The sequence below is a fragment of the Euleptes europaea genome, chromosome 5, assembly GCF_029931775.1.
Source record: "Euleptes europaea isolate rEulEur1 chromosome 5, rEulEur1.hap1, whole genome shotgun sequence".
In the NCBI taxonomy this organism is placed as follows: domain Eukaryota; kingdom Metazoa; phylum Chordata; class Lepidosauria; order Squamata; family Sphaerodactylidae; genus Euleptes; species Euleptes europaea.
The window spans coordinates 72482608-72507243 of record NC_079316.1 but is presented as its reverse complement, the minus strand read 5'-3'; the positions used below and the strand labels follow the sequence as shown (position 1 = coordinate 72507243).

The 24636-nt window shown below is 41.1% G+C and overlaps 1 protein-coding gene across 2 annotated transcripts in view; it reads right to left on the bottom strand.

Annotated features, from left to right (window-relative positions):
* DOCK1 (dedicator of cytokinesis 1) overlaps positions 1-24636 on the bottom strand; it is a 530876-nt gene that overhangs the window by 442631 nt on the left and 63609 nt on the right. For both annotated transcript variants that reach the window (XM_056850272.1, XM_056850273.1), the window contains 10 exons: positions 24354-24394; positions 22656-22711; positions 19225-19321; positions 18265-18413; positions 15026-15161; positions 13615-13772; positions 10765-10846; positions 10083-10218; positions 8309-8381; positions 3289-3368 (listed from right to left, as the gene is read on the bottom strand). In XM_056850272.1, coding sequence (XP_056706250.1) covers positions 3289-3368; positions 8309-8381; positions 10083-10218; positions 10765-10846; positions 13615-13772; positions 15026-15161; positions 18265-18413; positions 19225-19321; positions 22656-22711; positions 24354-24394 — 1008 coding nt within the window. The remainder of the gene's footprint in view (positions 1-3288; positions 3369-8308; positions 8382-10082; positions 10219-10764; positions 10847-13614; positions 13773-15025; positions 15162-18264; positions 18414-19224; positions 19322-22655; positions 22712-24353; positions 24395-24636) is intronic.

The window sequence follows — 24636 nt, the reverse complement described above, 5'->3', positions numbered from 1 at the left end:
TAATTGCCAGTCCATTGTTCCACTACTGGAACACTTTCTATAGCCCTGATCTGTAGCAGGTGGGAGATGGCATTCATGGTCCTGGTGTGTTTGACCATGGATCGGGGTGTTGGCGATGGGACAAAACGGTCCTTTGGAATTGTTTTCAGTTCTATTTGGTACCCCTGTTCTATAACTTGCAGCACCCAGGCATCTGGCTGCGACAGCCTCCATTGTGGAAGGAATAGCTGAAATCTTCCTCCCACAGGCACAGTGATGGCATCACTGTTTTCCCAATTTTTGGAACTTTTCCCCTTCGTCCCAGAATTGTTGGTTTTGGTTCTGGAAAGGGCGTTGGAATCTTCCAGGCCTCCAAAAGGATTGTCGGTTGCCTGACCAGGGAGTGCGCCTTTGATCCTGCCTAAATCTAGGCAGGACATGGGTGGATCGAAAAGGCTGTTGAAAAGGTCTGTACTCTTTTCTGTGAGGTTCTGGCATAATACACTTTTTGTCCCTAGTTTCTATCAACATATTATCCAACCTTTCCCCAAAAAGTTTTCCTCCCTGCAAAGGGTAGGCAAGTAGAGGGTTCTTTGCTTTGATATCAAAAGGCCATGCCTTCAGCCAAAGAGCCCTACGAATAGCTGAGTTGGATGCAACTGATCTAGCTGCAAAGGAAAGGGCATCCAGAGATGCATCTGCTAGGAATGCAGAAGCCTTGAGAACTCTGTCCACACAATCCGACACCCCCGGGTCTACCCCTACAAGAAGTTGGGATAATTTCTTAGCCCAAGCGTGGGACGCCAGGGCAACGATCGCTGGTGTGGTATTTGCTTGCAATGTTAAGGCAGCAGCCTCGTGCACTTTCCTGGACAAAAACTCCATCTTGCGATCTAAGGAGTCCTTAATGCAACCCATGCCCTCCTCTGCCGGGAGCTCTGAGGAATGCAGAGCTGCCACTGGGGCATCTACCACTGGCAGCTTAAGGAGTTCCATGGCTGCAGATGACATGTGGTACAGCTTCTTAGTGACAGCAGGGAACTGTCTGTTAATGGTGGGTTTGTCCCACTCATTTTTAATCACCTGCCTAAAATACTCTGGCAGGGGAATGGTTTTGGTTTGCTGGTTAACCCTGGGAAAATAGGATTTATTTCCTATTGGCCAGACTTGAGGTTTAGATTCATCCACTGTTTCGGCTTCATCATTTAACTCTAGGGCAGAGAGAGCCTTAGACAAGAGGGGCTGATAATCCTCCATGGAAAATAAACGTGGAATATTTCCCTCAACCAAAGTGATTTCAGTATCAGAATCACACTCTTCCTCTTCTCTGACACTGCCTTCAGAAGAATACACTGAGATCTGTCCTGCATAACGTAAAGGGGAGGCTGATTGTAATGGCATTTCATTTCTGCTTTGGTTAGCCATGGCCCCTCTTTGTGACTGCAGCATGGTTCCCTTCCCCTGCAAACACCCGGGGAATCTTGAGAGGTGGAGGGGTAGTTGAAAGAGTGGGGCTGTTTTTGGGTGGCGAGAGCCTGGGCAATCATGGCCGCCACTTGCTCTAGCGTTGCTGTTTGCCCTCCTACAGAGTCTGCCGGTTGCCCTCCCACCGGCACCCCCGGGGAAAGTGAAACCTTACCCGAGAAAGTCTTCACACAGGGACAAGAGCTACCAGTCTGCGGTTCTCCCTCCATAACCACGGAGGTGGGGAGACTGCTGAAGGCTGCAGCCGAAGCACTAGAAGCAGTCTTCAGGAGCAGTGGCTTTTTCACGCCTTTTTTGTGGCACTCGCCATTTTACCTCATCTTGGAGGCTTTCTTGTGAGGGGCCCGTTCCTCGGGCTGAAAGGCGGGCGCATCTTACCACTCGGAGAGAAAGCCGAGGCGGCAAACGTAGGGCGCTTTGGAAGCCGTGAGAGCTAACGATCGCAGGGAGCGATCGTGGTCGGCGTCCGATAGAAAATTGTCCTCCTCACGGCCGCTTAAAGCGGCCGATTCTAATGCAGACGAGGCTTGCATTGTAATGCAAACAGAAGACAGAAAGTAAAAGAGAAGAACAGAGGGGAATCTTTTTTTTTTAATTAGGACACACAGAAGAAAGGGTAGAGTAGTAAGATAGGAACAATAAATCTCCCTAGCTAGCCTAAGACACAGAAGAGTGGAGCTCTGCTGATTGAGTGAGCTCCCCAGCGAGGCAGGAGACAAAGTGGGATCTTGGGCTATTCCCGTCCTGGAGACAGGCAAATAGAAAATTAACTCCTGCCTCCCTGAGCAACAGGTGAAAATAACCCAAGCTGCAAGATGGCCTTCCCTCAAAGAGGGAATGAGCGAGTGACTATTTTCTCCCATGGTGTGGGCCAATCTCCCATGGGTGCTTTGGGAATGGGTGGATCAAGTGTAATTACCAAGTAGTGAATGACATAATCTTATGAGATTCATCTGCCTTGTAAATTTCTTGGTTTATTCAATTCACTTTAGCACAAGCTAGAGTCGGAAGCGACTTGACGGCACTTAACACACACATGCCAAGCTGCTGAAGTAACATACTGAACACAGAGAATTGCCAGCACTTCTTTAAAAAAGGTTTTCAAGAATTTGGACAACTCTGCAAGCAAAACACATTTAATCAGGAAGCCTCCTTTGTTTCTGAAAATACTAACAGTAGTATAAGACAACAGACTACAATAAGATGACAGACACATCCCAATGTAGTGGAAGTGTCAGAAAGACTTGTGTAGGAAAGCGTGAAATGCTTCTCATAGAAGTAGTAATGTGGACTGTATTAATATAATAATCAAAATCCCAGAAAAGGAAGTGGCTATGATCAAAACCCAATAACCCAGCATTAGACCCAACAACATGAAGAAGAAGCGTTGGTTTTTAAAAGCCGACTTTCTTGTTATGGTTAAGCTCAAGACCTTTGGTCAAAGGAGCTAGTAAATAAATGGAAAAGCCGACTTTCTCTACCACATAAGGAAGAATCAAACTGGCTTACAATCACCTTCCCTTCCCCTCCCCACAACAGACACCCTGTGAGGTAGGTGGGGCTGAGAGAGCTCTAAAGAGCTGTGACTAGCCCAAGGTCACCCAGCTGGCTTCATGTATAGGAGCGGGGAAACCAACCCAGTTCACCAGTTTTAGAGTCCGCCACTCATGTGGAAGGAGTGGGGAATCAAACTCGGTTCTCCAGATCAGAGTCCACCGCTCCAAACCACCACTCTTAACCACTACACCATGCTGGCTAAAATATAACTTCCAAGCAATTACAGTATTTTCCATGCTAATCTTTTAAGCAAGGCAAAGTACCTACCCTGACCCTTGTGGTTGACTTCTTTGGCAGCAATCACTTTGTTTATTACAGTCTGGAGGAAATCATTCTCCCCTGCCACCCTGGGTGAAAAACGGGATGATATGTTCAGCTGCTTGTGTTGAACGGCGTTATCCAAGGCAAGCCTGGAGGATGCACATGAAGACCAACACCAAAAGGAAACAAAGGTGGGGGACAGAAAGCCAGAAGTCACAGTAACAAGGAAACACAAAGAGAGTATCATATAGTTGACAAAGAGTGTTCATTAGTCAACAGAAGACAAAGGATAGGAAAGGGAACAACAGAGACACAGGAAGACAATCAAACCAAGAAAATGTGAGCCTAACAAAGAAAAGTAAAGCAAACCTATGATTCTGAGAGCAAACATGTATCAGATTCTAGTTCAATTTCTAGAAGCATGTAGAGCAAAGATGAGAAGTCACATATAAAACAACAAAAGACCCCAATGTAATACATTATCCCCATGGAATGCTAAATGCCTGCTTCTGTTACATGAATTAAGTGGTAGCTTAATGAGAGTTAACAGACGTGGGTAAGCTACTAGAAACAGAATTCACTTAGAATGAGGAGGCACATAAAAGTCATAACACATTTTTGCCACTACTGCTGAAGATGAAAATAGAAAATAAGTGAAACACATAATTCACAAAACTGGCACTTAATACCCCAACCTTACAAAAGGCTATGGGTTATGTTTTTATTCACTTGACTGGCAACCAGAAACTAGCATATGAAAAGAGAAACTCCAAGTGGTACAAAAAAAAGTCACAGCATAGAACACATCAGAAAAAAATGCCACATATATACAATAACTAAGTCAGCATTGGGAATGATACTGCTATTCGTAATTGTACGTTACTCATTTCTGATGCAGACGCTTTTGTGAAGAACATGTTAATTTACTGTGGCAATGAAAAGGGGAAAAAAGAAAATCAAGGTTCATACTATTATGCATCCTTTTCAAAAATGGATTTGTACATATTGCTTTAAATTAGAATTAGTAGAGCAAATAATTTGTAAGCATTCCATTAACATCTCAGAAACAAGTGTTTCCAATATTTATTTTTGTCTACTGAAATGTAAGCTTGTACAATAAATGTATAATGAACTCAAAACTTCAACAATTCAGTCCTTTGCAGTTGCCCAGATTTAAGCCCACTGATATAAATGGGTTTAAATGGGAGTAACTTTGCAGAGGACAACATTCTAACAGAATTTCCCCATTACCAACACAACCAGGCCTGGATCCACCCTGAACCACCATCATTCAATTATAACCAAGATGCTTCTAACAATATTAGGTATCTATCCATTCCCTAAAATTTTTACCAAGGCAAATAAAGCTATCAGGCCTATAAACTCTAAATCACAAACTAATTATTAATTTAGCAATTAAAAAAGAGTCTCATCCATCCTATTCTCACCCCACTGTTTAAACCAGGTTTTCACACAAGTTTATTTCATTCGCTTGTCCTTTAGTTGCTTTTTATTGTTATCTAAACAGGACGTATTAGTACGAAATGCTGCCCATTTACAAACAAAGCGCAGCTGAACTGCTTCAGCATAGCCCACATGATGCATAATTATTGCCCACATTATAAATTATTTGGAGACCAAGTAAGTGCCAAAAAGCATTCAATTGAAAGTTTACAGAAAACCCCAGAAAAGGAAACACCATCTTTCACACTGTGCCAACAAAATGCTTGATTGTTGCCCTTGACAACTAATTTGAAAGAGCAAAATGAATTTCAATATCCCTTAGCTGATCAGCATTCTGACATTTGTCTTTCAGGGTTTACAGAACCTATGTCCAATAAATAGCTACTTTTTCCATTTCTGCCTCTTATGCAGACCTGCATCCCAATCCAGAGATTATGTGTATGTGAATCTATTCAGCACATGAAGGTTCCTATTAATATCAGTGGAAGTGGCCAGACTCTACAGATGAAGTACATGCTTAGATTAGTTCCACTCACTAAAATGTGAAGCCCTTCTGAGTAGGGAAGATCTACGGGAACACCAGATCTCCCATTCCCAGCACAAGTCACTGGATAGCAGAGTTTCTAAATTAGATTATGACACAGCTGAGATGTCTGCTCATCAAAGTTTAAAAAATCCCACTAACAGCTTTTAAAGATAACTCTCCTTTAACTCCTTCAAATACTAAGAAGTGGCAGAGAGAAATCAACTCCCATATCTCTGAGGATGACTGGACATCCATTTGGAAGATGTATCCTCTTAAATCAGCTTCTACCAGTATTAAAAAACTAGCTTACAAAATCATGAGTCAGTGGTATATCACGCCCTCTCGCCTTCATCATATCATACCAGGGCACTCAGGTCTATGCTGGAAAGGCTGTGGCAACCCAGCTAATTTTCTGCACTGCTGGTGGACATGCCCAAAAGTTAGTTTATTTTGGGACAAGATCTTGTGAGAGATAGAATTAATCACACAATACAAAGTCCCTCATGATGCCTTAATTGTCCTACTAGAAAAATTTGATATTCAACAACTCTCTACCCAAAAATGGGAACTGATTTCAATACTGCTACTGGCAGCAAAATTTCTGATTGCCTCATACTGGAAAAAAGCAAACATGCCTTCTACCGGGCAGTGGTATGAGAAGGTGTGGAACCTTTTAATTTCAGATAAGTTATCCTCACAACAAAAAGTAGCGAATAACTTATCTTATTCTACAAACTTTTTAAATAGATGGCTGCCTTTTCTAGAATATGTGGAGGGGGGCATCACGAAGTAAACGGTGTCCACAAAACTATCGTATGATTTGGATTTATTAAGTTCTGCTAAGTGGTATTTTTTCTGTTAAAAGCACTGATGTATAATGTTGGAACAAAATATAATATTGGAACATATTTTGGAACCAAGTGTTGAAACATATCTTGACTGCACTATGATGTTTAATGTATTGCTGTTGTATTTTTATTTTTGTTGTTGTCATCATAAACTCAAAATAAAGAGTTAAAAAAATCCCATTAACTGCACATAAACTTTGAGTCACAGCCAGACATGACATGGGCAGCCCATTCCTAAGTGAAAGGTGTTATGATGGTGGCTGTGGACAGCGCAGCTGCGCCGTCCTGTGAGGTTTCCCAGCCAGAATGAAGGATTAAAAATACATTTAAAATGGGAAAAACAAAAAATAGCCCCATTGATTTTAGCGAGGCTTCAGTCAGCGCCACCCTTAGGAACACCTCCTAGGACGCTGGCATGAAGAGATACGCTGGAACAACGCTGGCAGGAAGGCTACACTGTCATCCCAGCGCTGCGCTGCCACATCGCTCTGTGGGGCTAGCGTCAGTGCCCCCGCGTTGGCGTGCGGGCTCCTTATCACAGCGCAAAGTGGCACTCACACTGGCGCGGGGTTATGCCAGCTCCTATGGAGCCTGGCCCCCCATTCAGGAATGCATGGTAAGGGTTGCATTCACTTGGATTACATCAGTGACACATTCAATATGCTCCCAATCTGTACCCTCTGCTATGTTAGAGGGGAAATTCAAGAAGATACCCAGGGCAGAGAGACTATGCCCCTGCAAATCCGGGGATTTAGAAACCACTGAACATGTTCTCCTGGACTGTAACTTCTACACTATACCCTGTTCTAAGTTTATTGAGCCCCTCATACTGAGAATGGGACCCGACAGGGAAAGAGAAAAGATAGAAAAGCTCCTACAAGGAGATAATTCCTCAATCACCTCTCAGGTAGCAAAATTTTGTACGGCTGCAATGAAAATTCGTTGCCACAGAGTAGTCTCTTAGTCCAAATGGCAGATGTTACTTGGATGTTGTTGTTGTTGTTGTTTTAAGTGACTTAAGACTTGGACTGTAAACCTTTGTCGGTAAGACCATTTTAGTCCATGTATCTTGTTTTATCTGGCCAAGGGCCGCAAATAAACTATATATCTATCTGCTCCCAATCTGTATGCTAAATCTTAAAGAGAGCAAGAACTTATACATGGCAGTTTGAAGTTGACTCTTATAACTGGTTGGCTAATTTTTAACTTAATCAGCTAGCTGTAAACTTGCCATGGGGCAGTACATGGAGAATGGGTCCTCCTCAGAGGAGGACCTCTACCAGAATTCAGCCCCAACGGAGCTGCCTCTGACCTCGCAGCCTGAAGTGGGGCCTGACTCAGCACAGCCTGGCGAGGAGGCTGACAGCCCTGAAGCTGGTGACTCTCCAGAGCAGGCACAAGACTTGCAGTCAGAAGTCATGCCAGAACCAACCCCGTCCTGCTCAGAGCCTGGACCCAGTGGCCCAGCTGTGAGCCCTCAAGCTACTAAGGCAGCAAAGACTGACAGGTGGAGGCAGCAGCAAAGAAAGGCACTGGTGGCTAAAAGACATAGTGCCCGGCTGGATGCCTACCGGCATGTGCTGGAACAACAGCAGAACAGTGAGTCCTTGCAGGAGGAGGACTGACAGAGGAGCCAGATGCCAGAAAAGCCTCCGCTGAACAGCCCAGGGTTGAGGAAGCAACGCAGTGCATACCCGAGCAACCTGCTGCCTCCCACGCCTGGACAACTCTCTGTGCCTTTAGACCTTGGACTGGCTGTTTGGACCTCTGACTCTGTGACACTCGACCTTGGACCGGCTACCTGGACTATGAACTGTAACTCTGATTTGGCAAGTACTGGACTCTGTTTTCTGGCTTTGACAAAAGGACTTGTTCTTTGGACTCTGCTTTACCCTCTCCCTGCTGTTGCCAACTGCCTGGAGCAGTATCTGAGACACTGCAAGTGGAGACCTGAGCATTGGCAGATAGCCAGCACAAAACTAAACACAAAATGTATCTAAAATAAGTGATTTATTCCGAATTTGGTACGGTATTTGAAGTTAGCATAACATTAATTCCTTCATCTTCTTTAGTCTACCAGTTATCAAAATCATCTGAGCTAAATTTTAATCTGGGAAAGTCACAGTCCTTTGTAATATATTTCTAAAAGTCACCTCTGACATTTCTTTGTGCATTTCTTTGTACTTACGACTGAAATGGAATGAAGTGTTGCTTGTCCTCATCATCTACTTTCCCATTAATTATGTCAGTTACATCCATTACTGAAATCAAAAAGAAAGAAACTTCATTAAAGAGATCAACATCTAAAAGGAATTCAGTGACAAAGATGAGTAAAGACATCTTTGTATCTCATGACAGACATTAGGAACTGCTTTGTGGCAAAATATATTCTTACATTCAAAGATAACCTGGCAATTTTCACATCAGTGAAAAAAGGAAAATCTTCTGAAGCTATAATGGATACGGATGTATGCATTTGTGTGTCATCTACTGAAACAACTGATAACTTACTCCACAGTGGAATAAATCACAATCTCGCAGAAGATGCAAGTCTAAAGAACATAACATCTATTAGAAAAAAATGCCCAGGATCTCTTTTTCTGAAACGTTTAAGTGTGTTCAGTTGTAGCCACACAGTGAATAAGCATGCAGTATACTCTGAAAGATACTTCAATATCCAGCTCTGCACTTGAAACAGTCTTTAGTATGCTGAGTACAACAAGGCTACTCATCTTACATCAGACATCAAATAACACAACCAGTGCATATTTTGACCTTACGAAGGGGATGGATTTTGTCAGTTGGGATAGTCAGAGCACATCTACATGACCGTATTATCACAACTCCAGGGTTGTTACCAAAGCCTAAACCTTAAGAGCAAAAGGAATTACTAGAAAGAGACACATCACCATGAACACGCTGGAACCAAGAATACACACTATGGGCCACTCTTGCAGTGATGGCCAAGGAAGATGTTTGGGGGGAGGGGTTAATGAAAAATGCTTTTCCTATGAATGCTGCCAGTATCCAAGGCACTGAAAGCCATCCAGTCCCATAAAATTAGTGCCACGTTGGCCTTGTCACCATTCCCACTATATTTAATTTCACTACCCATGTCTTCCGAACTACTTTAGAAACTGAATAATCAAAACCGATTCCAGTTTACTTCTCCTTGAGGACAGGTAAGGAAGCAACACTTGGATCCTTACATTCCAAGGTAACCCATTTTGAAAAGAGAAAGAAGAAGGTTCGCATGGCAATATAACAGGATTCACATTGAGACTAGTGTATGAGGACAGTTACCTCATTCCCATGCAGCCCAAGAAAACACTTGATAATTGACCATACCTAGCGGATAGCTGAATGAGTCTTTGACCCATTCATGAAACCAGATTTCACATGGATTTCAAGTGGATGGAAAATTAACATGTCACCTTGCAGTGGAAATGCTATTTATGCAGTCTATCCCAAGTAGTCACCCTTGAAAGGTGCAATATTTTTTTCAGATTCATCCATATCACATCAGACTTCAGTCCTACCACCCTAATAAATGATACATGCCATTCTTGCAAGGCACTTAGCCAATTTTATAGCTTATCATGGGTCTACCCTTTCAGGGCTATAATTACTGACAGAAAAAACAGTAAGAAGTCATGATATAGACTATTGAAGGAGAAGGAGAAGAAGAGTTGGTTTGTATATATCGACTTTCTCTACCACTTAAGGAAGAATCAAACTGGCTTAATATCATCTTCAATTCCCCTCCCCACAACAGACACTCTGTGAGGTACACTACACCACACCTACCTACAGCAAACCTACCTACAGCGCAAAAGACACGTGGCATGATCCTAAGCAATCTGTACTTCATATGCCTGTAAATATGCAAAGTCAGTACTTCTTCAGCACTGAGCAGTGGCTCTAATGTGCAGCACATTTTGACAAGTCAGAGAATGGATTACCTGCTACACCAAAAGGTCGCCGTAGGCCAGAGGTTAGTTTTCTTGTGTTGTTGTCTCTTAGTTCCATTCTGCCTACTCGTACAATCTGACAGACAAAACTGATTTTCTCTCTTTTCAGGTCTTTGCTGCCAAGGTCCTAGAAGTATAAAGTTTTCATCATTTACTTTACAAAGCACATTCATATGCCCCTTGAGAGTACAAAAAGAAGATTACTGTTTGTCATTCAGTTTCCTCAGATGCTACCCTCTGAACATTCAAGCAACTTACATGGAAATGTTATAAATGGCACTACACAATCGTAAAACAATTTAAAAATGTATTCCCTGCACACAAGTGTCAAAAAGCATTCCAAAGTGGAAACTGTGGGGTTTAAAAAAGAAAAAGATAAGAAACACAAAACAGTCAGATTTTCATAATCAAGGAGAAGCACTTGGAGTCAAACTAAATTCACATGAAATTCTATAAGCTAGAGGCCAGCACTATATTGCCTTTAGGCCCCATCTTGTCAACTTAAGTCTCCCCCTTCAGTCAAGAGAGGCTGAAGGAAAAGCAAATGGACCTGCATAGACTTGGAAAGGAAGAACCTTGGCAGACCATACACACTGCCCTTCCCTACTGTAAACAACTCATGTACCTTATAAAACATTAAAGAAACTGTTGCAAATCCAAAAAGAAAACTTACTGTGAAAACTGCTCGAAGATTGTGTAACCTGTCTATGTCTTTTGGTAGCCCAGAACTTGACCACCTGACCAGATAGTTTTCACTATAAAAAGAAAAACAATTTATTTAAGTCTTGCTTTTCTGTTCAAGTGTTGCAAACAAAAGGTGTCACATTATATTACATTAAAAGTTCGCTTTAAACAGATACGTTGGATTCTATTCAGTAAAGCAGTTCATAAAACAACTTTTTTGACAATATCTTTAATGCATGTACATATATGTATTATACACAGCAACAGGTAGAGTAGAACTTTTTAGCACAGGGACATCTAAGGTGTATTGTGTTATATCCCTGATTACAAACGCAACCATGCATCTACTTTTTTATTTAAACCTGTCTCCAAAACCTATCCCAGTAGCAACCAGATCCCTGTAAATCTCCAGCAATTTACAATTAATGCAGCTGGCCAACAGTTACCAGAAAAGAATGAATGAATAAAACACACACATTAACATTTACCACCAGAAGGGATGTTCAGTCCATATGGTGGAAATCAGGTGGTGGTTTGTAAAAATGTTTGGCAAGCAGATGGAAGAAATGACAGTCAAGCAACGTGTGTTTAATAGTTAAGGGAGTATTGCAAGGCACATCCATCAGCAGGGTCTGCTCTTCCACGTGTGCTAAGGTATATAGATGCCACAATATTCAGTTCTCAACTAAGCAAGGTCAATTTCCTTCCTGAACTTGCTAAGAGATGCAATTTGACTGTAATAAAAATGCTGACTTGAGCTTAAGGACCTCATTGTTCTGGCAATCGCACATATACTGCAACATCAATTAGCAAAAATGGGGACAAATCCTTGTCCTCTTGGCAGCTGCATTCATCACCTTTAATTCTAACATGCCCAAGAACACACACACAAAACGTGATGAGCGAGATCAGAAGGAACCTCCAACAGAGAAAGGATAACAGAAAGCAACTGGTGTGAGCAGAAGGACCGAACAACTGCAGGAAATTCCAAAACATGAGTTTACTTCCTTCTAATATTTAATTCAGGAGCCCCATGGCGCAAAGTGGTAAGCTGCAGTACTGCAGTCAAAAACTCTTCTCATGACCTGAGTTCGATCCCAACGGAAGTTGATTTCACGTAGCCGGCTCAAGGTTGGCTCAGCCTTCCATCCTTCCGAGGTCGGTAAAATGAGTACCCAGCTTGCTGGGGGTAAAGGGAAGATGACTGGGGAAAGCACTGGCAAACCACCCCGTAAACAAAGTCTGCCTAGAAAATGTCAAGATGTGACGTCACCCCATGGGTCAGGAATTACCCAGTGCTTGCACAGGGGACTACCTTTACCTTTAATATTTAATTGGGCTGCAGAAGAAGTGTACTATGGGAGACAAACTCTCTGGGAGAGTTTGGAAAATTTCTTCCATGCATAATGAGAAAGGATTTGGAATGTATTATCCATAAGCAAAAAGAACACACATCCTGAAATATAGACTTCATATATTACCTCACAGATCCAGCCTGCCAGTTGAGATCCTCTTTGCAAGCCCTGCTCTCTGTGTCCCCTCCTGCAGAACTAAGGTGGGTGGTAACCAGAAGCAGGGCTTTTTCAGTGATGGCACCTTATCTTTGGAACACCCTCCCCCTTGAGCCTACTGTACACTCCTTTAGGCACCAGGCTAAAACATTTTTCGTTATCCACACTTTTAACTAAGCAGTTCCTCTTTTTAGATGTTTTACGGTCTGTTCCAAGCCTGAGGACTGTTTTACTAATATAATTTTAGACTGTTCTGTTTTACATGGCATGTGCCTTGGATTATTTTTATTGGCTCTTGTTGGTGACATGATTGTTTTATGTTTTTATTGGAATAACTTGTTTTTACTGTGTTTGGTTTTTTTGTGTGAGTTGACTCAATCATTCAATTTTTTAAACTTTACATGGGTTTTCAATAATGTTATCATAACCATTATCAAACAATAATAAAAATAAAGAATTTATCAGCTTTCCATTAAACATTAGAAGCTTAAAATGTAGACTAAAACCCTATTGTGGTGCACTAATTTTTTAAAAGATATTACCATAACCTCAATAAATGTAGGAATATTTATACAATTAATATATGAACACAGAACTATATTCCTATGAGCTTGATTTTTCTAATGTCTAAGAAAATTAGCTGTCTATTTTGAAAATTCACAGAATATGTTGATTTGTTGACTATTTTCCATTGAGCTTTTTTTGTTAGTTTTTCACATAGTAAATACAACGACATCTGAGGATTAAAAATCATTCATATTTTAACAGACTTTAATAGGCACCATTCTTCTTACTTTAAAGAAGGAAACCGAAGAGAGATCTTGCTGGTCAGTACCTCTATCAATTGGGCATCAGTGGCTTTTGTGAGCCCGTAAACAATGAAATAATCACAGTTTTAATATTAGAACACCCAAAATTGGAGATAGGAAACTTATTTAACCAGTCTTGATGTGGTTTTGGCAGGCCTCTCAAAAGGATGTAAGAAGGGAAGGCTTAAATATTACTCTAGGAAATATGTATATACCACATAGAAGTGTTTATTTTGAATGCACAGAGCATATATATGGGAATGAGAGGAGATGGATACTACTAAATATGCATTATAAGCCCTCAAACTTTTATAATGACACATTTTTTACATCATCATTGTTTAACAAGCTGAGCTACCAAAAACAAGTATTTCTCTCTCCCTCTATGCCCCGCCACAAAGTTTGTTGTAAAGAAAGTTTAAAAATTTATATATTCACACAAACAGCCTTGGGCCCTCTGGATTTCACAGGCTTTATACCTAACAATAAACAGAACAAAAAATCCATAAAAGTACTGACCTGATAAATTTAGATTCCAAAGGATCATACAAAGACATAAGGACTTCGGCATCTTCTCCAATTTTACAGACGACATTTTTTAGATTTACAAACAAAGCAAATGAAGGTGTTGCAGCGAACTTTGCTTGTCTACTAATGTCAAGATTCTGCTTTTGAGACTAAAGGGGGGAAAATTTTAAAAAGCCACTGAATATACTTGTACTCCAAAATCATTTGTCTATAGCCATAAACATTTATAGATGTTTGAGGACTACTTAATGATCGACTCTTTTGTCATTTATCAGGTCTCACTTCTTCATTACTCCTTCACTACAGATGGTACTGATTCAGCTAGAGCCAAGGCAGGAGACAGAGGAACACAGTATAAACATAAAGTTATAACGGCTGACTTTCCTGATCATTTACAAACAGGACAGTCTTGCAAGCTGTTCAGTATCGATTTGGCTTCACACCCTGTCACTTCTGGTAGCAAGAAGCAGCACAGACCCGACACTAAGTTGGATCCAAAAGGTATTCTCCACTTACAGTAGGGCGGTTTCACCCTTCATGCTAGGGTGCTGCATAAGGAAAAACTAAATCCAAAGAAGCTCACCCACTTCTGCAAGCACAGAAGAATGAGAACAACTGCTGTGGAACTTACCTATTATTATAGGCCTGCACACCCTCTAAAGCAGGGGTGAGGAACGTCAGGCCCGGGGGCCGTATAAGGCCAGCGAAATCATTTGGTCTGGCCCTTCATGGGTTCTGGCAGATCTCTAGCTCAGAAGGATGCTGCCCTGCCTGAATCTCTTGGGCCCAGCTGGGGACAGCAGAGCTCAAAAGTGAGTCGCTCTATGTGGCAGACACTAGGAGCCGTCTCTGGTCGTGCCTCTTGGCTAAATGTTTGACCAAATATAGCAGGCTAATTTTTAAGTTGATAATTTTGTATGGCCCGCGAATGATGTTATAAATATCCAAATGGCCCTTGGCAGAGAAAAGGTTCCCCACCCCTGCTCTACAGGTTGGAAGACATAGCCAGACAGCCCTACAGTGCTGGGGACATACACGAAGCAGCAGTGGAAGGAGGAGCAGGGACAGATCACCGCTTCTCTGTTCTCTTGAGACAGTCTACATTGTCCAGAAGAGCAGACTTGCATCTTCTACATAAATCCGGGGCAGGGGAGAGAGACTATCATCCTTGACAGGGAGTTCTAGATCACACATTACTAAACAAAAGCTACTGATTTATATTTTTTTCAAGACTCTGGGAAAGATCACATAGAAAAAAATCCATGTCTTAGAACATTTAATCTTGGAAACCCTAACAACCTGAGCATTACAGCTCGGGAAGTATTTCCAAAATGGTCTTACTAGCCAATCCCAATCTTAACTGCCATTACACTTTTCATAATACGCAGTAGGAGAATCTTACTTTTTCTTCCAGCAGTCTTTCCTCCACTTGTTTGGAGGCAACTTCATGAGCTCTGAAAAGGCTGATGGTGCTGGTTTGTTCTGGATCTAGAATGTTGCCATCTTCATCTCTTACCACAAGATCCAAATCAAGAATTCTGTGGGGGGAAAGGGCACACAACACCAGGTGATGGTCAACATAAAAATCTATTTGCCTAAAAAAAAATCTCAAGTGAACTCCACCCTCCTTCTAACCTGTAAACTTTTAAACCACTTTAAATGTAAGGGGGAATTAATCAGTAACTCATTCCTAAGCCCCTGATTTAGAGAGGATAATATGGAATAATATACTCCCATCTACCTTTCTAAGGTCTTTTCTGTAGATCCTATGCAGACATTCTGGAATGCCCCAGTTTAGTCCCAGAGCAGAATATAATCACTTAAACAATTACAGGGTGAATTCAGAGTGCTTCCCCATATTGGCAAGGAGCGGGTATGAATGATATTTAGACAAAGACTGACATCACAGGGTGGGATAAAAGGAAGAACCACAATAGCTGTGCATTAAATATTCTTCCATCTGGAAGCTTCTAAGAGAAAATCCACAAATTTATCTATAATTAGCTGCATTTTTCCTTCCATCGCCTATTATTGGTGGAAACAGGTGTGGTTCTTGCTTGAACAGAAAGGAGTAGGGGATGCAGAAAGCAGAACCTCTGGATGAGGGTGGTAATAGGAGGTGAGAACAGAAAGTTCATTGAACTATTCTCTAAAACCCACAGACTCCCTATCCAACACACACATAAAAAGAAGTGCAACTAAGCATAAATTTTAAATAGAAGAAAAACCTAAAGTATAATGGCCTCACCCTCAGTCACAGCCTTGGTCTATTACCAAATAAATCAGACTGACTTCCTCTGACCTTCTGTCTACGCTATTCATAATATTACCACTTCATATAAGTGATGAGTGAGAAGATTCATTCTTCTTGCTCAACAAAAGCTTCCTCAACAAAACAGTTCTGGGACCAGACAGCACTACGCATTTTAAAACCCTAAGTCCAAAGCCATATAGCTGACTTCATAAATATTTTGCATTTGTTTCAGCAAAGCAATACTGAAATTTAATTTTTACAACATTTCAGAAAACAAAAAGGAAAGCAAGCTGTTTCGTGAAGTCCAGAGGGCATTTGCTGAAGGCATAACAAATAAATGATTATGTCTACAGATATCAGATCTGAAACTGCCATTTTTGTTTCGTTAAGGGGAAGACAAAATACACAGTCACACAAACAAAAAATTGCATTCTTTTACGGAAAATATTTTACACTGATTACAATCAGTTCATTTTCCAGCTCCACAGAGTATGTTTCAACCATTTAATTAGCGCGTTAAAACAATAATGCATAAGAATACAGTACAAGATGTTCAATAATGTCTGAACATAGAGCATCTGGAGGTTATTCAGAATACCTTTTACCACTTACTTAGCCAGATGGCAAAATACAGTAGCCAAAAAATAATACCAACGACATCTGGCTAATTGTGTGAGGTAGAACAGCCCATATCTGGGGCTAGAAAGTGTTCTAGCACATAAAGGCATCAGAGGAGTTTTTTTCTCCCATTACTATTTCTGTTGACTAAGAATGCAAAGAAAAGAACTATTTAAAGACCACATACGGCTGACTCTCCAGGAGGCAGTATGACATGTGACCCAATAGCATATGAAAATGTTGCAACAAAATTTCTATTCTCCCATGAGTGGGAGAATTGTATTAACCATAGCTTTTCGGATAGTTAGAATATCACATCACAGTAGTTTTCAAACTTTTGGCCCTGAGGGAACTCTCTTCCCACTGACTTACCTGCTGAGGAATTCCTGCACATTGGCCATAAGATCCAAACAAGTTGCAGAGGGTTCTGAACATGTTTTAAAACACTAAGTTCTTGCAAGGGACCAGCCAGGACTACTGAAACTCACTGAGTTAAGTGTTACATGAACACTCCCTGCAGTGTCATGCGCCTGTGAACTACATTGCAAACTTCCAAGGGACCAAGACGCGGGCCTTCCTACGGGGGACTCCTGTAAGCGTTCAAGGAATCCTATCGTTCTATAGAACCCAGTTTGAAACCAGTGGCATATTACAACGTTTTTAATTATGTATTTGAAGAAAATGAATTTGATTTTCTACTAAGTGGCCAGAAGCAAAACATGAGATATTCTGGAAAAGTTGTAGGTAACCGAATCGTAAGATGTTTTTGAGAAATCTGTCAAACCCACTTCGACCAAAAACAGATATATTTCAGATACTACTGGTAAGTTACTGTTGTAATTTCGAAAGGAGCCAATTTGTGGCAGTTAATAATCTTTAGCACAAAGTCCCCAAAATCAGCAACTCTTGTGAGCCTTACGATTCACAAGTAACAACCTATTATTCAGACTTATAGCCCGCCCTCCCCAGCAGAGGCCAGGCTCAGGGTGGCTCACACAACAGTGAATATACAATAAAACATCATAATCTTATAAAACCAATGGATTAAAACAGCTCTATAAAATGAGAAAGTCAGCTATTCCCAATGGCGCCTTGATTGTGACATAAGGCCACAGTAAGGCCTGCAGGTAGTTCCCATACAATGCAGAGCCTGCAGATGGAGCGGAAGCTTTCCAGGCAGGGTGGAGTGGGGTAGGGAGGCCAGCATTAATGAAGAAAACCGTAGCAGGCCTCAACCGTAAGCCTGGCAGAACAACTCGGTCTTACAGGCCCTGCAGAAGTCTGTAAGGTCCTGGAGGGCCCTGGTCTCACTGGAGAGACTATTCCACCAGGCAAGGGCCAGGGCCAAGAAATGAATCACTTCCACATACAATGTTTTTCAAATGACATCTGCATGTGTTACCTTTTCTGAGTTCTGCAAGAAGAAAACAGACATGTAAAGTGAAATGTGTGAAGAATGTTTCTGTCACTCAATGTTCACCTGTCAAAATGCAGGTACAGCATCAATTTGTATTCAGACATCACAAACTCGTTTGTTCATGATGTGGAAGTCTTTATTCTCAGACTTGCTCGCTTCCATCACCACATGCAGAACCAAAACTGAAGACTCACCAACTTATGAAGCCTTCAAATGTAACCACCATTAGTTATGACATCCAAACTCAGGCCCTTCAATAGACTGGGTTTTGAATCGAGCCCACACAGCGAAAGAGAGAGAGAGAGAGAAAGAGAGAAAGAAAGCTATGCATTTGAAACCATGCATCACAAACCTGTTTCCATAGTCAATCTTGGCAGTGACTTTCTTTTTCAGTTCCTTCAGCTCATCCTGGGGTAAAGTTCCAGAAAGGATTTGTGATCGCCATTCAATTAGATTATATATCATGTGTCTCACATTATGGAACATTTCTCGGTTATCTTGCTATAAGAGAGGAGAAAACTCAAATGAGCTGGAATTCATATGTAGGTCTGACACTTATTGGAGTCGATAGGGACTGGAATTGGTTCACTTATTACAGAAAGCAGTACCCCTCCTTAGAAATTGATGTACAATATTCAGATGCATCCCATATTTCAGCAGTAGAGAGTGGGTCACATACTTGTGCAAACTCAACTATAAAGCTCAATGTGTGGCCTAGGAAGTCAACATACTTCAACCTAACCTTTTGCTCAGGCTAGGATGACGCCAAAATGCTGCTCCCAGCTTCCTTGGAAAAAGGCAGCCGGGGGGGGGGGGGGGGCATAACAAATGAAATAAACATTAACAAAATTCCAAAAGTCATGAACCACTGCTTGGTAAGAATGGACATTTGGTAGCATAGGCATTGGTGGCCAAATGCTGAGGTTGGCAAAACCTCTTTTAAAGGGAAGGCTGCTCCACTCCTCCAATTCCCATGCCCTTTTCACTGCTGTGCAGCTGCCTGCCTCCCCTCTCCCCTGGCTGCCAATCAAACAGCTGACTTTGTGACTGACGGGGTTTTTTTCTCATCGACCCTGCCTCCCCACCACAGCCGTGCTTGTCCTGCTGCCATGTGCTGCACTTTCAGATGCCCCGCCCTACTAGGAAATGCCAATGTCCACCCAGTCCTCACACCTGGACCATTTGTGCAGACCCAGGCCATGCTGTCTCCCCACTAGGCCTGCTCTGGCTACTAGTCCCGCTGGATACTGGCTGGACTCTTCCAGACACTGAGCCCCAGCCCCCCAAACAACTTGTTAAAAAAGCTACTTACAACATAGAGTTGCCGCCATATTGTGGACCATTCCCGCAGTGTTGTGGTAACTTCCTGAATGAGTGGTAATTCGCTAGGGATGACAGTTTCATGTTGCCTAAAAATTTAGGTCATATAAAATAATATCATCTCATTGAAAAAGATAAAGTTATTTACTAACAATCAGTGCATCGATTAATAAGGTATCAAGTATTGAAACACTTTGCTATTTTACACAAACGATTCCTCTCTCAAATCCAACAACCGACAAATCGTATCTTATATAACATATTTCTTATAAAGATTGAAAGATGGATATATTCTTTTGAGGTAATAATTATTTAGCATTCATCACTCAAGCATAAAAGCCAACGGAAAGTTACAGGCGACTACAAAGGAGACTGCTCAACCCCAGCAGCGCTTAAGTTTCAAAGACACAAGAAACTGTTTTGCAAGTCTTTAGTGTTTCTGCCTTTAAAGTACTATATTTAAATAATGCATCACCTGAATATTGTAGAACTTGATAGGTGACACAGGAGTCAGGAGTATGTCAGGAGTATAGACCTAACTGAAAGAGCTCTGCAATCAGTCAGGAATGTGCCATTATGCAGTAATCAAATGATTAGTGCTTTCATAATTTACATATTTAAAAGGGCATAAAAATAAACCAGGGAGAAGAGAATAGTTCTTTTAAATTCAGACCTATATCTAGCATTCATAAATTTTACACTCTTATCACAATCTCCCCCTGCTCCCAGTATCAGTTGTCTAACTTTTAGTACAGATGCATGGCTAACTGGGCACGGCATACTGAATTTTTAAATAACCCAAAAGATCTGTAAGTTAAGCAATGAAGACAACAAAGAACATAAAACACCATTAGAAACTGAAACAGAGTTGTCCTTCAGTACAGAGTAATACAAGAGCTAGCAGAATAGGCGTATATGAAAGATTCTTGATCTGGAAAAATTTGTAACAGATCTTTGCTGGAGGGCAATGGATACTTCATTATTTGTTGCTGTATCAGGAAAAAAACATGGCATGGTAGCTGTATCAGAATGCTATTAAAAACTGGAACTGGAAGAGACAATATGCATTTGTGGTGGTAATTTCTAAATGGATTGTCATGAAAAGCAACGGTCCTCCTTCACTCCAAATATACTACGCCTCAAACTAAACCTGCCAGTTCAAATCACGGTGCACACAGTACTCATTTCACTCGACTGTGATCTTCCCATTCACCTGAATGGAATGGAGAGAGTGGACAGGGAGAAGTTTTTCTCCATCTCCCATAATACTAGAACACGGGGTCATCTGTTGAAGCTGGAGGGTGACAAATTCAAAACAGATAAAAGGAAGTATTTTTTCACACAACGCATAGTTAAATTGTGGAACTCCCTGCCCCAGGATGTGGTGATGGCTGCCAGCTTGGAGGGCTTTAAGAGGGGAGTGGACATATTCATGGAGGAGAGGGGTATTCATGGCTATTAGTTAGAATGGATACTAGTCATGCTGCATACCTATTCTCTCTAGTATCAGAGGAGCATGCCTATTATTTTGGGTGCGGTGGAACACAGTCAGGATGGCGCTGCTGCAGTCGTCTTGTTTGTGGCTTCCTAGAGGCACCTGGTTGGCCACTGTGGAAACAGACTGCTGGACTTGATGGGCCTTGGTCTGATCCAACAGGGCCTTTCTTATGTTCTTATGACTGCTGTGTTCACACATACTTATGTACCTGCAAAGAAGATCTGGAATGGGGCATAATGTTGTAATTCATTCACACTATTTCAACTGGCTAAAGTATTCAGGACTCAAATGCCAATTATTTTTGGGCTCACTTAAAGAAGTACTTTTGGTCCCCTGTCCTCTGCCTTTCCTATCCAGTACCCAGCTCATCCCTCTCACTGCCCAACAGCCTCACCCTCACTTTTTATCTGAAGAAGTGAGCTGTGACTTAAAGCTCATACCCTACCAGAAATTTCGGTATGCTTTAAGGTGCTACTAGACTCTTGCTCTTTTCAATTGCTACAGACAGACTAACATGGCTACCCATCATGATCTAGACCAGACCCCATCTCTGAGGTAAGGTGCTTGATGGAGGTGGGATATGGCTCTGATTGGTAAAAAATAGACTCTGACATCAAAGATGGGGATCTGCATGGGATTGGAGAAATCTACTTGTCGGTCTTAGAAAGGAGGCTGGCTTAGGTCCAACTCCATGGGATTTTCCCTTGTCTTCAGTTTTAAGTCTTCAGTGGAAACTGGGTCCACAGGAAGTTGGGTAATGGTTAAGGATTCCTTCAATTTCCTGTTACCATAGGAACTCTACACAGACTCTCAGGAACCAGCCACAGCATAGGTAACGTGTTTAGCTTAGTTAGTTCAACTGTATTGCTTTTCATTTGAATCTCTGTGTTGTTGCTGCTGTGTGCTTTTCCCTATATTTTGTTTACCTTTTTTCCACCCCCTTTCAAATCCAACCACCTCTTCTTTTTTGTTTTTTTTCTCTTTTTTAAAAAACAATAAAACTTTTTATAAAGATTGGGGGGGGGCTTCACTTAGTACAATCTATTTCTCTGGGATATTTCTTTTACTCTCTTCCCCATGTGCAGATTGCACGGGTGCTACCAGGCTGGTTATAAGTTATTTTGATATTGCTCCAGGTCTGCACTGAAAAAGTGCCTTCTCAGCAGGTCAGCCAAGAGGTTCTCAAGAGGTTCTGAGTGGTGGTGGCAGGTTACCAGGGTACTTTTCAGGGAACCCTTGGTCTAAGGGAGTTTCCGAGCAAGGAAAGACACCATTTTCCCCTTCCTACCATAACAAGCAGTTTCTGTGGAAGCATGTCATATGTTTTCTCTAAGCCCTTTCCCACCATTTAAAACAAAATGGCAGAAATAAAAGGTCACAGACACAGCAGCCTAATCTGCAGGGGAAAAACAATTTAGAATAGACTGATCTCACTTCATCAAGACACCTCCTAAAATCTCTAAAACACTGAAAGTTAGGGTAATATCCCAGAGCATGTTGACCAAATGAGTGAGCGTTCATGCTGTCACTTAAAAATGCTATATGATTTACGTACATCTGGGCTATCTACTGGCCTCATCCCCCTGCCCCTCTGCTGAACCTTGATCTCGGAAAGCAGAGGAACAATTGTATTTATTTATTTCATTTATACCCCACTTTTCTCCCCAATGGGAACTCAAAAAAGCTTATATCATTCTCATCCCCTCCATTTTATCATCACAACCACCCTGTGAGATTGGTTAGGCTAATAGTGTGTGATAGGCCCAAAGTCACCCAGCAAGCTTCCACGGCTGTATGAAATCAGGGTCTCCCAAACATGCTAACCACTACGCCATACTGGATTTACTACATCCATGTTTATCCATTAAGAAGTCCGAAGGACCACAGTAATTTTCATCTATTAACCATTGTAGCCCAAAACTTACCCTTTGCCTTCTACTATTGCTTCTTTAAGCTGAATATAGGAAGCAGGAAATATGCCCTTTAACAGGAAGGAGAATTTATATGTTATTATTTTAGCTATAAAGTCTGAACATTCATATTTAGATTTGTTTTTTTTTCGGCAAATGCTATTCAGCTTTTATATTTTCACTCTTCCTATGTTTTAGAAGATCTAACAAAACTGCTTAATGAGATACAGCTCATTCTACTCAAAAATACTTAACCTAAAAAAAAATACTTAACCTAGAACAAAAAGGAGTCTTCTTCTATTTCAAAGCAGAGCTTCCCAACCTGTGGGTCCTACCCCAAAAGCAGATCACAAAGCCTGTGAAAGTTGGTCCCAGGATTTTGCAATTTTAATGATTCGTGCATGCTCTATTTTTTTAGTGGGTCACCACACCAAGTAAATTTGTGGGTCATCATACCAAATGGGAAGCAGTGCTTTAAAGATTAACAGATTTATTACAATACATGTCTTTGTGGGCTAAGCCCACCTTAATCTTCACGGTGCCACAGGACTCCTTTTTCTGTTCTGCTGCAACAAGCTAAAATGGTGGTATTTTAAATAAGTGTGACCCATTCACAGGACCAGGATACACTCAAATCAAGATAGCAAAAGTCTTCTCAAAATCTAAACAGTCTATGTATATGATTTTAACAAACCATGAGCCAACATGTGTCTAAATTGCTAGAGAGATCAAGGCCAGACCCAGAACACCATGCAAATAGTTTCACATGCCCAAGAGAGATTTGGAACAGTGTTTCTCAAGCAGCAGCTCCCATACAAGCCACCCTTACTGACAGCTCTCTGGACCTGTACCATGAGGACCAAACAAAGATTAAAGTAATTTGCTTTAAATAGAATTCCTCAAATAAATGTTGGATTCTGCTTGAATCTTGTCAAGTGGAATACCTATGAGGGATTCAACCCAAAAAGGTAACGTATGCCACAAGCATTCCAATTTAGATACAAGTACCATTTAAAAGCATTTTTATTATGCTAGACTGTAGTCCCAGTCTACAAGAACCACAAAATGGGTAGTAGAATGAACATGTTCTTCATATGATATGACCACAGATAACTTATAAGTGTGTAAGATTCAGATGCATTTAGCTGGTATGCAGACACCTGAAGAACTGCTGAATTTGAAATTCCTCAAAGAGATCAACACCCAGGTCAATCCCACAGTGTCTAAATTTAGCTGACTAAATTAGATCCTGTATGTTATCCTTTTTAATCATCAAAATATTTTAATAGCTAGGCAGTCTTTTCTTCACAGAGAAGATAATATTTAATTTTGTTTAAATTGCTATTAAAATTAGAATTCAAAGCTACCATAAATGTTAACTATGCCTTTCCCATCTCATAAAGATGGCTGTAAACAAATAAAGATTTAAGTACATCTACAGGCTAATCAACAAGTCATTTTTCCAGAGAAGGGCAGAAAATATCATAAGAGTGCTTATCACTTTTCAAGAAGCAATTTCATTTTATGCTGAACCCATTATTTTAACAAAACAGGAAGCCAACTTCATCAGCATTTAGATATTTCAACATGTGTTTCATAGAGGTTCTAATTTATTTCAATTAAAAAAACTTTCAACAGAGAATAATATCTCTTAAGAAATAACAAAAATACACATGCACCCAGTTACTGTGGAAACAGAATACCGGTACTTACTTTTTTAGATTTTTTCCTTAGAGTGTAGCCTCTGTACCAGCCTAAAAAAGAGACAGAATTTCTTAATAAGCTATTGTTAGCATTTGGAAAGCATCTTGTCCACAATCCTAGTAGACTTCCATATAAGATACAGATCTATTACAGTTCATTCAACCTTTGCCAAAAAAGCCAACTTTTTGTAAATGCTGGCACAAAAACAAAGCAAAATATGTCCTGCTTTATAAAATGGCCATCCATAGCGCAGTTAACACTCCAGTTTTCCTGCCTATAAATGGAGTATTCA